We start from the raw sequence: 17,279 nt of genomic DNA on the forward strand, positions 1-17,279 counted from the left end.
GTGTTTTCTGCCAAATTTCATGCCAGCTGAATCTCATTACACAGACATCTGGAGAGGCTGGGCTAGAACCTCTGCTAACATCTTTAAATTACACAAACTGGTTGCCCCCATCAATTTCCTACAACTAATTTCATTTGTCCATTCATCTGTATTTTAAATTAATATATTTTCTGTGCACCAACATGCTGAATGGCACCTATTCCCCCTTCAAAATAGTGAGCGTCCATTTTGGGAAAAAAACAGTTTGGTCCTGACCTTTGGCTGAATCTTTTTCAGATAGTAATGACCGCAAAGTAATTCAAATATTTCATGAGACTTTTGATGGCTCAGGCTCAGATTTCACGCTGAAGTGAAATCCAGAAATGAATAATTAAGAATTTTCATGTATTAGCTGATCCAACTCCATTATGTGTATTAGTAATAAATGTATTTTTTAAATTTCATAGGCTGATTTTATTGCAACATATCCACAGTTGGTTGTGGCTTAGTTGGTGGCACTCTCACTCTGAGTTAAGGGGTTGTGGTTTCAATCACATTGCAGTGACTTGAGCATAAAAATCTAGACTGACATTCCAGAGTAATTTCTAAGATAAACCCTGCTAGACTCATTTACTCCTCAAAAGGTGATATTTCTGTGATTTCAACAGCTTGCAAACCAATGTACTTAATTAAGCATTTGACAAAACTGTTCCTATGCATGTAACCTTTTATTTTCCTGGAAGTGCATTGAGAATTTTTTTGAGGAAGTGTCAGTATTGTAGTAATAAAATAATAATAAATAATAAAATAATAATAAAATAAGTAATAATACTGATTGTGGATGATCAGCCATGATCACATTGAATGGCGGTGCTGGCTCGAAGGGCTGAATGGCCTACTCCTGCACCTATTGTCTAAAATAATTTCCTACGGCAGCTCCACTGTTCCCTTACTTTGTCAGGAAACATGAATGCAGTTTCCCCTCCATTCCAAATGAAGTACTGTAACCATTTACATATTGTGATTAAATATTTGTAAATCAAAAGGCTGTGGAAACTGGTGACCAGACCAAGTTATGACACCATTTTAGTGTTGGAAGCCTTTTTAGTCTGGGTAGCTTTTGTTCAAATGTTGTGGAACGATGCACATGTTTAAAGGAGGTGGAGAGATTATTAGATAGATACAATTTATTGTCATTTTATTACTATGTTTTACATATTATATTATTATATATTATATTTACATATTATTATGTTTTAAATCTTCAACGTGACTGCATAGCCAACATTTTAAGCAGTAATAAAGAAATATTACCTCCCGCTGATTCAAGAGTCTCTCTAGATCTGCTGCCATTTGGTTCTTCAGGCGAAGTAAAGCTGCCTTTTCTTTTTTTAACTGACTGAAAAGGAAACAAACCTCTTGAGCATCAGAAGGATATCATGATTTATTAAACAAATGATATTTTTCAATGTCGTTAGTTCACCATGTTCTGGGAATTCCATGCAGTGACCACTAAATTGCTGCAAGGATTAATACAGAACACTAACTTTACAAGTATTTTTATAGTAAAAGATTATCTTGACGAACAGAAAAAAAGCATTTGGAGAATGATTAATTATTAATACCAATGCTACAGCTGCTGGAAATCATTGCTGGGGCTGGAGTTTGAGAATACTCAAGGTATAGAAGCAGAATGTGAAGCTCTTCATAATTAGGTTAATGGAGAATGTACTTGCTGCTGATTCACGTTAACTTGACAATGTTTTTGATAGTGTTGTCATCAAAATGCTGAAAACACTCATTTTTTTCTGCTGTTCACCATGTTACTTGTCAGCACTTTCTAATATCTACATTTGCCCAGCATTTGAAAGGTCATGCGTATAACTACATCAGTTAGGACTGAGGGGCCTGCAGAAATAAATGAAAAACCCCCAAATAATCAGCTCCACAATTTAGCTAACCTGATTGATAACAAAAGTTTGCCATCAGGCCGAGTAGAAGAGCAAGCATTAATGTTTGAAAAATCAAAAGGAAACTGCAGATGCCGGGGAAATACAAAATAAACAGAAATGCCACAAAATCTCAGTAGATTAGATAACAGCTGCGGATAGAGAAAAAATATTTGACGTTTCAGGTCGCAACTGTGATGTCAAAGAATCTTCAATCTAAATGTTTCGGTTTCTCTTTCCATGGATGCTGTCTGACCTGCTGAGGGTTTCCACCTGCCATGTCTCCAGTCCTGCCATGCGAAAAAGAGAGAGGCAGGAGAGGTTGATCCTCCGTCATGTCTGTGTTATTACCACCTTTTCTCCAGGTGTTGAGATTAGAGATACAGGGTGGAAACAGGCCCTTCAGCTCACTGAGTCTACGCTGACCATCGATCACCCATACATTTGTTCTGTATCTGACACAGAGAGCAATTATAGAGGACAATTAACCTACACACCTGCATATCTTTGGCATGTGAGAGGAAACCGGAGCACCCAGAGGAAACCTATGCCGTCAAAGGGGGAATGTACAAACTTCCCACAGACAGCACCCAGGGTCAGGATCGAACCCAGGTCTCTGGTGCTGTGAGGCAGCAGCTTTACCGCTGCCCTACTGTGCTGCCCCTGAACGCTGTGTAGACCTTCTACAAAAGCATAAAAGGCAGCCATTTTGTAAATGTTGTAGGTTTAATAACTAAAACGATACGGATCCCTTTTTTGGGTGGAGAATATTATTGCTAAGTTAATGACTTGCTCCCGACAATGAACTTTTGAGTGTCATTAACCCTTCTGTGCTGTTTGTGTTGACAATGTACAGTGCATTCAGAAAGTATTCAGAACCCTTCACTTTTTCCACATTTGTTACAGCCTTATTTCAAAATGGATTAAATTCATTTTTTTAATCAATCTTCACACAATACCCCAGAATGAAGAAACGAAAACAGGTGTTTAGAAATTTTTGCAAAATAATTGAAAATAAATAACTGAAATATCACATTTACATAAGTATTCAGACCCTTTGCTATGACACTCAAAATTGAGCTTGGGTTCATCCTGGTCCCATTGATTATCCTTGGGATGTTTCTACAACTTGATTGGAGTTCACCAGTGGTAAATTAAATTGATTGGACATGATTTGGAAAGGCACACACCTGTCTATATAAGATCCCATAGTTGACTGTGCAAACTCAATTTAAAAAAAATGTGGATTAGTTCAGTTAATGATAGAATAACTAACATATGACTTAATATTTTATTCATATGTGGGGTAAGCTGACCAACACTGCATGGTGAATATCGATGTTTTAAGTAATATACTTCTGGAAAGAGGCACATTAAGAATACATATATTAAACAAATGTGCATGTTAAACATGCTTAACATTACTGGGAAAAGGAGAGATGCAGGGGGCTGCAGATGCTGGTTTACAAGAAAAGAAAGTGGTGGAGTAACTCAGCAGGTCTGGCAGCACCTCTGGGGGACATAAAAAGGCCATGTTTCGGATTGTGACCTTTCTTCAAAAAAGGTAGTTGGTCACATGCTTGTTTGGCCCTTAATTTGAAACCTCCCTTCAAGTGGAAACACCTTTACATATTTATTAAATCAAAACTTTCCATAACAAGAGAATACCAATTTGAAACTTCCAACCTCTTGGATATTTACTCAAAGATATTATCCGTAGTTCTGGTTACGTTAATAATTCTTGACATTTACCAGACTTCATTCTCAAGTTGTGAAACCTGTTGTTTGTATGTCTGGATCAGACCGTCTCTCTGACGAACAGTCTCAATAAGATAACTGTAAGGCTGTTGAGCTTGACCAAGTAAAGACTTTGCATTTGTAAGCTGTAATTAAAAAAAAAAACATGCTGATTATAATTTCCTTTACTAAAGTGCTCACCGCATCAACCACCTAAAATTCAACAGCTTTGAACATAAAAGCGAAACAATCACCATTTTCAGACTGGTTGTTTGATGAAGAACCACTGAGAGTATCTACAAAACATCCTTTTGAATTAACATTCTAAAGAAATGGCAAGTTCTATTTTAAAGATGCATCTTGCATGCATTGCTAACACAATATCAATATCTTGCCCTAGCATCAAAAAACATGCCCATCAAACAATCCTAATTAGTACTCTATTTTTTCTTGGTTGGCAGCGCACACATCATAAGCAGGCTTAGTATCTGACATGGCGATTGACCTATGATGACATGATCAGGCATTAATGGCTTGTACTTCAAAACTGTTTAAGATTTTCAAACAAGAGAAATTTCAAACACTGGACTAAATGAAAAACGGAAATGCCTCTCTTTTGTAAAAGGTTTATAAAATCTCCTTCCCAGCCCACCTGCCTATATGATCAACCATTTCCACTTCAAGTATCATCCCTTCCTCCTCCTCCTTTTATTTCAAATATTCATTTCTGGAATGCAGACACTGCTGGCAAGGCTGCCATTTGTTACCCATCTCTAATTACACTTGAACTAGTGATCCCACTAACCCACTTGAGAGGACTCTTTAGATTTACAGTAACTATGTTACTCTGGATCTGGAATCACAGGAGTAAAGGCAGCAGACTTGTTTCCTTAAAGGACATTGGTGATTTTGGATGGATTATTAATATTTCATTCCCATTAGCTTTTAATTAATTAACTGAATGTGAATTCTCTGGCTGCAGTGGTGGGATCTGAACATGTCCCCAGAACACTGGTTCAGGACTGGTTTACTAGTCCATGAAAACAATCACATTGTATTCCAAACTTGACATATTTCTGCATCTCCTGGCTGCAAACACCAAGAGTTCTACATACTGAAAAATGAGTTTACTTTTGCGAGAATTCCATTCAATGTTGTAGTATTGTTTAATATGGTGAAAATAAAACAAAACTGCATACATTGCAGGTCTGAAATAAAAATTATGGAAAAACTCAGATCAGGAGCATCTGTATATCATTGGAGAAAGACACTGGGCCAAGAGATCAGTCCATGCTGACTTTTGGTGGCCAATGTTGACCAGTCCACAACAAAATGCTAATAGTGTAAGTATTTGCAGTATACATCTGTTTATTTATTTTTGATAACATTTGTCAGGCTCAAATAACAAATAAATAGAATTAAAAAGTGCAATTTCTGGGGGTTGTTATTTTCTATGCATCAAGATACATAAATAGACATTTGTTAATTGTCATTTCTAAATAATAATCAGTCTCCCATGAGCAATTAAAAGGCAATATATTATCTGTTAACCAGAAAACATACAAATGTTATTGGATATATTATACGTTACAGCCAAAAATGAACCGGACACAAGTTGTGTGCTCGGGACGTGTTTTATTTCTGTACGATACAGCTCCCTACTCCTCAAATGGGCACGGGCGTTGCCCGACCTTAACTACCCCTATCGGTCAACCCCGTGACCTGCGCCTCCCACAACGAGACACCTAACTCCTCCTTCCAGAGCCGTGGGCTCGCTCTGCCCGTGGCCTACCACCAGGTGCCGCCACATGACCCCCCCCCTAGAACCAGAGGCACCAAAACGGACGGGACGCCGAACGAGGTGGCCAGATTGCGTAGATACGTCCTCTCGCACAGGAAACTTGCCCGGTCTGGAAGAATTAAAGGGAACCCGGGACGGCGGGCGCCCGCATGGGGAGGCTGAGCCACCTCAGCTTGCTCAGGTTCAGATGGGCTGGCTTTAAACGAGCCACGGATACAGTTTCCTGCCGGCCTCCCATGTCCAAGACGAATTTCGTGTGCCCGTGCTGCAGCACCCGAAAGGGACCTTCATAAGGGCGCTTGCAAGGGCGACCTGTGGGCGTCACGGCGCAGAAAGACGTATGGACAGTCCACCAACGCCGATGGCACATGGGATGGGGCCACCCCATGACGAGACGTTGGGACGCGAGCCAGGGCGCTAACCCTCTCCCGCAAGTGCACCAACACAGATGACGCCGGTTCCCGGGACCCATAAGCGTCCGGGGAAAACTCCACGGTGAGTGCCATACACTAGTTCCGCCGAGAACAATGACAAATCCTCCTTGGGGGCAGTCCGAATCCCCAACAGGACCCATGGCAACTCGTCCATCCACTCAGGGCTCGTGAGGCGAGTCTTCAGGGCATCCTTCAGACGGCGGTGGAACTGCTCCACCAACCCATTCGACTGGGGATGGTACGCTGTCTAATGGTGGAGCTGCGTCCCCTGCAGGCGGGCCATGGTGGACCACAGTTCAGAAGTGAACTGGGCACCCCGGTCCGATGTGATGTCCAGAGGAACCCCGAAGCGGGCCACCCAATTAGCCACAAGGGCACGAGGGCAGGACCGGGTGGAAGTGTCCATTAGCGGGATGGCCTCCGGCCACCGCGTAAAGAGGCCCACCACCGTTAGCAGGTGCAAAACACCCCGGGATGGAGGCAGCGGCCCCACAATGTTCACTTGCACGTGGTCGAACCGCTGGCGTGGCACCGCAAAATCTTGAACCGGCGCCAGGACGTGTCGATGTACCTTAGATGTTTGGCACGGAATGCACGCTTGGGGCCCAGTGTCAGACTTGCTTACGCAGCCCGTGCCATATAAACCTCGTGGCCACCATGGCAACCGTGGCCCCGATAGATGGGTGAGCAACCCAGTCGATGACATCGAACACGCGACGGTGCGAGGCCGCTGGAACAACAGGCCGCAGCTGGCCCGTGGACACGTAGCACAGGATAGAAGTTCCCGATTGACCCAACGGCACATCGAGATCGTGGTGCGGTGTGCCGGCATGTCTTCGTCCCCCAGCTGCGCCGCAGCCAAGGCGGTAATGTCTATTCCGGAGGCCATTTTGAGAATGGCTGCGATCGCCAGGCCGGACAAGGCGTCTGCAACCAGGTTAGATTTACCGGCAATGTGTCGGATGTCTGTCGTAAACTCCGAAATAGACGTTAGCTGGCGCTGCTGGCGCCAGAACACGGACCTGAGACCTTGGCGAATGCGAAGGTGAGGGGCTTATGGTCCGTGAAGGCTACGAAATCCCAGCCCTCCAGGAAATACCGGAAATGCCACACCGCAATGCGAGCAACTCCCTGTCGAAAGCACTATAGCGCTGTTCCACAGGCTTGAGCTGGTGGCTGAAAAAGGCGAGAAGCTGCCAATGGCTGTTGACTGACTGCTCTAGAACGCCGCCGACCGCAGAGTTCGAGGCATCCACGGGAAGGGCTGTAGGGGCGTCGGCCTGCGGATGTACGAGCATTGTCACCCGAGCCAAGGCCAATTGTCACCCGAGCCAATAAATGAACAGGAAATCGAGCCCGCGCCCCACGGTATCCATCAGGCGCTGGAAGGCCTGCGCGGCGTTCTTGAGGCCAAAGGGCATCCGCAGGAACTCGAAGAGGCAGAACGGGGTGATAATAGCCGTCTTCGGGCCATCCTCCGATCGCACGGGGATCTGGTTTTATCCTCGGGCTAAGTCAATTTTGGAAAATAGCTTAGCCCTGGCCAGATGGGCTGGGAAATCCTGTATGTGGGGAATAGGGTAACGATCGGCGGTTGTTGCTGCTTTCAGGCGGGGGTAGTCACCACAAGGCCTCCAGCCCCCGGAGTCCTTCAGCACCATGTGCAGCGGGGAAGCCCATGGGCTGTTGGAACGTTGGACGATGCTCATGGCCTCCATTTTCCGAAATCTCTATCTGGAGCTTGTCGGGGGCAAGCCTGCGGGCGTGGAGCAGTGGACCCGATTTAAGAATATGGTGCATTACACCATGTCTCGGGCTGGCCGAGTCGAACTGCAGAGGGACAATGTCCGGAAACTCGGCCAGTATCTGTGTATATATATTGTCCATCGCCGCCACTGGGTTGTGGATTGGTTCAGCGGACGCAGTAGGGCGCACGGAGATCTCATCCAACGTCGAAGTGTGAACAAGGTGTTGCCCTCTCACGTTTACCAGGAGGGATTGCGCCCGCAAGAAATCTGACCCAGCAATGGCTGGGCCACGCCCGCAACAATGAATGGCCAGGTGAAGTGGCATGCACCAAAGATGATCGGGATCGAGTGGACGCCATAAGTGCGGATGGAACTGCCGTTCGCAAGGTTAAAAGGGGGGGACCCCGCTTACCAGCACGCGTGTCCATACCGGAGGGGGGCAAAACGCTGACCGCCGCCCCAGTGTCCACCGAGAACCTGAGCACCAAGCGCCGGTCCCAGGCGTACAGGCGATGGATCCTGCCGGCCACTGCAGTGACTATCAGCGGCCGGCACTCCCGTTTCCAGGAAATAAACATGGCTGGCGGCATTGGCGGGCCGCTGAACCCCAGTGTTGGTGGTAAAAACACCACACCCTTTTTCCTGGATCCTGCTCAGCCATCCTCCTCTCCTGTGCCACTTGTCTGGTCTGTGGCTCTTGTGGGCGTGGGCCTCTTATGGGCGTGGTCCTGGGTCACTGTGCCTTCCAGAATCGATCCGGTCCAGCGATTCCAGCGTGCCCACTTGCTGCCGGTCGGACAACCACAGCTTGTCGGCGCGCGCCGCTAGTCTGATCGGATCCTGAAGCTCTCCCCCGAGTGCTGCTGGCGGATGTCGCGCGGCAACTGCTGCATGTAAGTAAATTCAAACAGCGGGCAGGGCTGGTGGTCGCCCAAGAATGTGAGCATCTCGCTCATGAAGGCCGAGGGCTTCCGGTCGCCGAGCCCGCCCATGTTGAGGACCCGACACGCTCGCTCCATGCGGCTCAGCCCGGAGATCCGGAGCAGCAGCTCCTTGAGCCCTTTGTACTTACCAACCGCTGGCGGATTATCGAGGTAAAGAACGACCCAACCGGCCGGCTCCTGATTAAGGGCACTCACCACGTAGTGGTAACGGGTCTCGTCGGCCGTTACGGCGTGGATGTAGAATTGGGACTCGGCCTGTTGGAACCAAAGCCCTGGCTGCCAGATCCAAAATGTAGGCAGCTTCAGGGAGACTGCGCTGAGTTCGGCCTCGTGGGACGCGTAGGCGACAGCGGCGGAATGTATTTTCTTACAGAATTTCCCTTCCAGGATTACACTCCTGGGCGTCGGGGTCACCAGTAGAGCGGGGACACGCAGGAGTCCAGCCAAAAACTAAGCGGACACAAGTTGTGTACTCGGGACGTGTTTTATTTCTGTACGATACAGCTCCCTACTCCTCAAATGGGCACGGGCATTGCCCGACCTTAAATACCCTTATGGGTCAACCTCATGGCCTGCGCCCCCCACACCGAGACACCTAACTCCTCTCTCCAGAGCCGAGGGTTCGCTCTGCCCGTGGCCTACCACCAGGTGTCTCCACAACGTTATCTTTTCCGATTTAGGAAAGATTCAATGGATTTAGGTAATGCCTTCTTGCAAATGTTATTAAAAATATTTCAGAATTCAGCTTTGATATTTCAAATTCAGTTAGTGATATAGGCATTACAACTACTCCCAGGTGAACACGTAATTTTGTGTTCCAGAATCAAGGGATTAAAGAAAAACCCCAATTTCTAGAGTTTTAATTTTATAATGTTTTTGTTGTGGACAGCCTTTCTGGAACATACTCTTTCTAAATCGTCTTGGATTATGATCAAATAGGACTTTAGTTATTCATGTTCTATTAGTTTAGTGTGCCTTTGGCTGGTATGAATAACTGAGATTATTTGAAAGGATTGGCAAGTTTCAAACTGTTAATGCTTAAATATGCATTACTTTTCTTTATGTTCTGCCTTAAATTGTGGGACATATTTTGGATTGGTGTCAAGACACCAAATCCCTCACTTAAAATAAAAGTGAAGACTTAGATTTTAACGTCTTTAAAATTGCACAACACTTGTTTTTTTCCACTGACATTAAATGAATGAACAGTTTTGCATAAGGCAACAAATGAAAAAAACTCAAAAACATAAAGGGCCTGTTCCACTTGGCGATTTTTTCGGCAACTGCCGGCATCATATCAGTGTAGCCAAAAGATTTTGAACATTTCAAAATCCAGCGGTGACAAAAAAATGTAGCGACACTTAAAAAAACACCGCGCGTCAAACGTCATCATGCCGCAAATTTTTTGGTGACCTGATTCGTCAGTCAATGATGCTGGCAGTCGCCGAAAAAATTCGCCAAGTGGAACAGGCCTTAACACTTTCACACCCTCAAAACACCAAATCCTGCCAACCTTACAGTACACTTAGTATTACAGCTAGGTCAGTAGGATAGCCTCTGGATTCACGCAAATACGTTTTGCTCTTGGATAATTTTACATATTTTGCAAAATGTTTCCCTGGAACTTAAGATTTACTTATGGAAGGATTCTTTACATTTAGCCACTTTTAAAAGAGCACATATTGAATCCTAAGATGTTGAAAGGAAAACTGCCCATGGTCAGACATTTAAGGAAAAATACCAAGAGATATAAACATAGATTTAAAGTACAGCAGAGAAATGTAGGGGTGGATGTCACATGGAAACAAGAAATTTGAAAAATAATCTGTTTATAATAAAAAACAAATGGAGGAATTTAGTGATTGCACTAAAGAAAATACTTAGATTATAAAATAATCAAATTCAGTTACCTCACTTTCTTTTCTGTTCTGAAATATATCAGGCCCACAATGCAAACAGAATTCAACAATACCACTTCATGTCAAGATGTCAAAATGGAGTTACATTTTTACGTGAGTCGTTAGGGTGGGAAATGTTTACAAATCTTCTATTTTTTTAACACTAGGAGTTTAATAATAGTACTGTCAGAAGCTTATCTAAAAAAACAATCTTTTCTGCTGTATATATGTTTTGAAATGACAATCTGTCCTGCTATTTCTATCATCACTGATTCCCCAATTTCTGGAATATACAAAGAGCAAAATTAGATTCTGCAAGTTATTCAAACCATCTACAAAGGCATATTTGTTTAAATGTGTTTTTATAAAGTGCTGGCTGACATTTCAGTGACATGATACTAACAGAACCAGTTTTTCTTTATGTGGGTAACAAGAGATCATTCAGTAGACAAACTGTCCAGAATTTGGCTTTCTAAACACAAAGATAAATCCTCACAAGAATAAGAAAAATGAACTGTCAAGATAAATATATATATATATAGGAATTCAGAATTATCTTGTTAGAATAACATTATAGGTGGCCAAAACAATAAAATGATACACATTTCTGCAAGGCATTGTACGTGCAATTAAAAATCTAAGTATTGCTTTAATCTAAGAATGAAAGCATTGTTGAGTGTTTTGTGTAAGAAGGCACTGCAGATGATAGACATAAAAAGCTGGAAACAGGCCGGATAGACAGCATCTCTGGAGAGGAATGAGAGATGTTTCGGGTTGAGATCCTTCTTCAGGGTGCCTTGATCTATGTCTTTCCACAATTGCAAATTCCCAAGTATTGCAAACCATGTATACGAAGATCATGCTGGTATTTATTCAAAATTCCTATATATTCTGGTATATTTAATAATAATTATAATAATAATGATAATAATAATAATAATAATAATATATTTTATTGTCATTGCACATAAGCGCAACGAGATTTGGTATGCTGCTTCCATCCAATGTCATAACATAAATAACTAATAAAATTTAGATTTAGATACCCCGAGAACATGGATTGTAAAAGAACAGTAAAATAGTCAAAACAGTTCTAACAGACTAAAGTGCAGATGTGTCTGTGCAACGTGACCATCCAAGGGAGACAGTCCAGGGGGGGTGGGGGGCACTCAGCCGCTATAGCTCTGGGAATGAAGCTGTTCCTGAGTCTGGAGGTTCGGGCGTAGAAGGCCTTGTAACGTCTGCCAGAGGGAAGTAGTTCGAACAGTCCATTACAAGGGTGTGAGGAGTCTTTATGGATGCTGACGGCCTTCCTGAGGCACCGTGTGTGGTAGATGCCCTCCAAGGCTGGTAGCTGTGTCCCAATAATCTTCTGTGCTCTGTGGACGACGCGCTGAAGAGCTCTCCTCTCCGCCTCTGTGCAGCTGAGATACCACACAGAGATGCCATACGTTAATATGCTCTCTGTGGTGCAGCGGTAGAAGGTTGACAGCAGCTGTTGGGGCAGACCAGTCGTTTTTAATGTCCTCAGGAAGAACAGTTGTTGCTGTGCCTTCTTGCCCAGCGCAGTGGTGTTGGTGGACCATGTGAGGTCCTCTGAAATGTGAGTGCCCAGAAACTTAAAGCTGGACACTCTCTCCACACTGTCCCCGTAGATGGAGATTGGGGCGTATTCTCCATTATGTGACCTCCTGAAGTCAATAATCAGCTCCTTGGTCTTGGAGGTGTTTAGTGACAAGTTGTTACGTGCGCACCAGTCCGCCAGGTTCTGCACCTCCGCTCTGTATTTTGTTTCATCACCGTTGGTGATCAGCCCAATCACTGTTGTGTCGTCTGCAAATTTGACGATGGTGTTGGTGTCGATTGCAGGAACACAGTCGTGTGTGAAGAGGGAGTAGATCCTGACAGATCTATTTTTAAATCAATAATTTAATTAATTGATTATCCAGATTCTTGTACCTTTCTTTGTATATTTGGGACACTATAAACGGAAATGATTTTAAAACAATGTGCTTATGATTTTATTTTAAAAGGGATCTCTTGTTTTTTTTTGTTCCTGATGCACATTTTGACATCATACATTAATATTTGCCGAATATAAGTAGCTTCCAGGAACCTGGAGCAGCTCCACCCATAAATTCAAGCACAAGGACTGCTTATTTAAGTTGCTCTTCATGTGAGTTGGAGGTCAACCTTTAATTTCTTCAACGAGCATTCTTGAACCTACAAACTCTAAGAATATTCTTTACTTCTCATGAAAGGTAATGAGTGGATGATGATGGGATTTTCCTTCACATACGCCTATGGAATCTGTGAATATCTATTTCTTGAAATTTACAGCTATCAGTACGAATTGGCAACAAAACTTCCTCTTCTTGGTTGGTGGTGGAAAGAATTAACAACTTCAAGCTCGTAGGTGTGCAAATCTCTAAAATTTGTGCTAGTCCCAGCACATCGATACATTCATCAAGAAAGCCGATCAATGCCTCTACTTCCTTAGAAGATTGAGGTGATTTGGTATGTCAACAAATGTTCTCTGGAACTTTTACAGCATTTTGACTGGTTGTATCATGGCCTGGATCATCACTGAAGACCCAGGCTGCAGCAAGACTTGGGATTCAAATAAATAACTTTAGCCATAGTTCAGATTTACCAAAAGATCTATATTACTGTGTGGTTCTTTGACGTGGTTTTGAATGAATTTGCTTTCTCGCTTTTGAAGCTTGCTTTAACATCAAGTTGGCAAATTAACAGAATCTCATTGGATACAAAACAAAGGATACAAAGGATATAAAGGACATTTATTATCACATACACCAAATGGTGTAGTGAAATTTGACATGCCAATGCTGCACACGAATAAAGACAAGACACAACATTAAAGAATTTAACAATAAACATAAAAACATCCCCCCACAATGGTTCCCACTGTGGGGGAAGGCAGCAAAGTCCAGTCCAATCCCCTGTTCACCCATAGTCGGGCCTATTGTGGCCTCCGCAGCCAGTCTGATGTTTTTCAGGCCCTCTTGCCGGAAAGCTGGAATCCGGCGTCGGGTGAACACTCCTCAGCGGCCTGGAAATGTCTGGAGCGGCCGCTCCCTCCCTGGCGACCGCGGCACCCGTAGTCCTCAGGCCATGCTGGCTGCAGCTCCGACTCTGGCGATCTCGAATCCCAGGCTCCGCGGTGCTCTAAATCCAGCGCTGCCCGCGGCTGGACGTCCGCAGCCACAGCTCCTCGGACGTTGAAGTCGGCGGCCACAGCACTCTGCACGGCGACCCTGTAAGGCATCGCCCGCTCCGTGATGGTGTCCCCGTGCTGTGCCGCCGCCGAAGCTGCAGTCCTGGCTGGTCCCGACAGGAAAGATCGCCCCAGTCCGATGGTAGGCCGCGAGGAGGGGGGACGAAGAAGCAGCTCGGAAGAAAGCTGCCTCTCCGACCAGGTAGGGACCAGGAAATAAAGTTTCCCCCTTCCCCTCCCCCCACCCACCACATAAAAGACTAAAAGACCTCCAAAACAAACACTTTAACTCACTAAAAATTAAAAAAAATTGGTGAAAAGACTAACAGCTGCTGGCAGGGCAGCCATACTCGATGGCACCCCCTACATTGGAAAATTCTATTTGAAATAACTATGTTTTCCTGTTGTCCTTGAAATGTTAAAATAAAAGGTTTTCTTACAGGTTTCTGGAACATAATCACTAGATGCTCGCACTACAATATACAAACATGACATCACTAATTTAGCCCCATCTAGTGAATGGCTTCAGAATTATTACTGAAGTTAGCACAAACAGATACAAGCCCAGAACTGGGAACACAACAGCAGCATTTTCTGGTTGAAAGAAATAATGATCCCTATTCATTAAAGGGTAGACAATTGTTAATCCACCATCAATCAAAAGCATGTATCCAAAACATCTTTAGTATAGTATGCCAAGAGCTGAATAGCATGTTGATTTATGCCAAAGAACATGTCAGACAGGTTTCCAGGCAGGTATAAAATCATTCATCAAATCATGCAAGCCAAATACTTCCTGAATTAGTGGCTCAACTCTAACAATGCATTCCCGAGAAATTACAGAAATACTCAACTCGATTAGTGTATAGTGTAACCAGTAACAGAGAATCAATAAAAAACAAATTACCTCCTGAGTTAATTCGTCGGCAGAGAGTTTGTGTCGTTCGAGGTCTTTTCGAAGCAGTGAATTTTGCCTTTCCATCTGTAACAATCTTCTTGCAAGATGAACACTGAAAGGGCAGAACGTAATTGGCCATTAATTGTTTCAAAGCACTGCTGTCCATTTAACTTGAAAAGTTCCACAAGGATTCCACATTGGCTTATAGCTCCACAAAGGCAAGTGCAAAAAAGCTTACCTTCTACAACTGAAAGACCAGTACACCCAAGACCAGTGAGAGATTAAACATATAATTATATTGATTGGGAAGTCACATTTCCCCAGGAGCAGCTTCAACATTCTAAAATGCGTGTATCTGCTAAAGAACAGAACATTTCAATCAGGCTTTCCTGTTATACTTGGAGAAGACACAAAGTGCTGGAGTAACTCAGCGAGTCAGGCGGCATCTCTGGAGAACATGGATAGGTGACAATTCAGGTCGGGACTCTTCTTCAGACTTGGAGAAGTGTTTTGTTATTAGTTTTTCAGGATCAGGGCCCCATCGAGAAGATGGTGGCGAGCCATCTTCTATGACTGTTGCACTATGAGAAGCAGCTCTCACAATGCTGTTGAAAAGAGAGTTCTAGGATTCAGATTCAATGACATTGAAGGACACGCAATATATTTCCAGATCAGGATGGCAAATGACACGGGGGGGGGGGGGGGGGGGGGGGTTTTGGTGGTGGTGTTCCAAATCATCTGTCTTCCTTGCTCTCTTTCAGGGAGAGATTGTTGGTTTGAGAAGTGATGTCGGAGTTGGCTAGATGAGTAACATTAGTGCATTTTGTAGATGGTACACACAGCTACAGTATGTTGTCATGGTGCATATGATGGTATCCTGGGGGTGGTGGTAAGGGTACCAAACAAATTGTGCACTTTGCCTTAGTGTTTTGGATTTGCCATTTTTTAATTTGTTCAGATTCTTAGAACTTTCTGATGTGCTGTTATCAAGCAACTGAACCATCCACTCACCAACTAGCAAGCGGTCCTTATCTCCCATCTACCTAAATTAAGACATTTGAACTATCTTTAATCGGACTTAATCTTCACTAAACGTTATACCCTTTATCCTGTATCTGTACACAGTGGATGGTTTAATTGTAATCATGTATAGTCTTTTTGCTGACTGGATAGCAAGTAACAAAAAGCTTTGCACCGTACCTCAGTACACATGACAATAATAAACTAATCTAAATATCCAGGCATTGTTGTCTGATAAGTTTCACTTACAGTATATTAAAACAGATTAATGGTTAAGCCTCTTTGCAGAACATCTCTCTTCCAATCCTTGATTTCCAACAGCTTTCAATCCTGGTCTAACTATGGGAGCTCTCTACCTGATCATATAGTTTTAATTAAAACATTGCAAATCCAAAACACTCATTTGTCTTTCCCCACACATAATAAATCCACTAGTTTAAAAAAAAAAATGTGTGTTGCAGCCAACTATAAAAAGTGTTAAATTCTATGCTACAAATGTGTTTCAAACTGCAAATAAATATATTTTTGTAAATATATCAATTTCTTTCTCCGGCAGTCTTTGTATATGCATAAAAGAGGCATTCCTTTCTACATGTAAATGTGGTCCCAGAGATTAAAAATAACTAACCGTGATTGAGATCAAGTTTCATATCTCATTCAGTCATGTCAATCTTGGTTTAGTGAATAAAAACCTAAACAAATCACAGTATCTTGTCATATTTTGGGAAGTCTGCCATTAAAGAAAGCATGCAGGGGAAAAAACTTGATTGGCATGTCATTGATAATAGTGAGATTGTTTAATTTACCAAATCGCTTTGCACATGTTTAATTTGCCAATATTTTGCTTAGAGACAGAAAAATACATGCATGAGGCAAATTTATATTTTGATATAATGATGCTTCATTGACTTTCATCTTTTATTTAATTTTTGTGAGTCACTATTTACAGATATGGAGTATGCTTTACAATGATTGCTAAAAAAAACATATACTATCCAAATGAAAATGTTCTCATGAGGATTAAAAAACTAAAAAATAATATACAGCCTTATACATATTAATAGATCTCACTATAAAGTAAGGACGTATCTCTTACTCAATGCAAAAAATTAATTCCTGACCTCTGATGCAGGTGTCTTTGAAGTTCCATAAAATGTGATTATACCAAGCACCACAAATCCAGACAAAAGTAAAAGGAGCAATTGTCTGGTATGTATTTTTGTCGTTATGTTCAATAAATGTGTTTTTCACAAGTATTGCATTCAATTATGTTGAATTCTGAAAATACTACTTTCATATAATATATTTAGGAAAATAGGAGGGGGAGGGTAAAAATAGCTGTGAGTCCACATATGGCACAAGGAAGAGGGGGGGGGGGGTGGTTTCGTTAGTTAGCTAAAATTGTAGAGTTCAAAATTCATACTGTTGGGTTGTAAGCTATCTAAGTAGAACATAAGTGCTGTTCTTCCAGTTTGTGTGTGGCCTCATCTGTCAATGGAAGAGGCACAGGACAAAGTCCTGGAATGCTTAGAATAGGAATTGGGTTTAAATGGTTAGCAACTGAGCGATCCAGTAGGCCTTGGCAGACTGAGCTCAAGTGTTCAGCAAAATGTTCGCCGAGTCTGCCCTTGGT

At 43.1% G+C, this 17,279-nt stretch overlaps 1 protein-coding gene across 1 annotated transcript in view; it reads right to left on the reverse strand.

Annotated features, from left to right (window-relative positions):
• pibf1 (progesterone immunomodulatory binding factor 1) overlaps positions 1-17,279 on the reverse strand; it is a 105,698-nt gene that overhangs the window by 10,298 nt on the left and 78,121 nt on the right. Inside the window, 3 exon segments of the mRNA XM_033023027.1 lie at positions 1,294-1,378; positions 3,681-3,811; positions 14,636-14,738. Of these exon segments, the coding sequence (XP_032878918.1) occupies positions 1,294-1,378; positions 3,681-3,811; positions 14,636-14,738 (319 nt within the window).

Source organism: Amblyraja radiata, chromosome 6, assembly GCF_010909765.2.
Source record: "Amblyraja radiata isolate CabotCenter1 chromosome 6, sAmbRad1.1.pri, whole genome shotgun sequence".
In the NCBI taxonomy this organism is placed as follows: Eukaryota; Metazoa; Chordata; class Chondrichthyes; order Rajiformes; family Rajidae; genus Amblyraja; species Amblyraja radiata.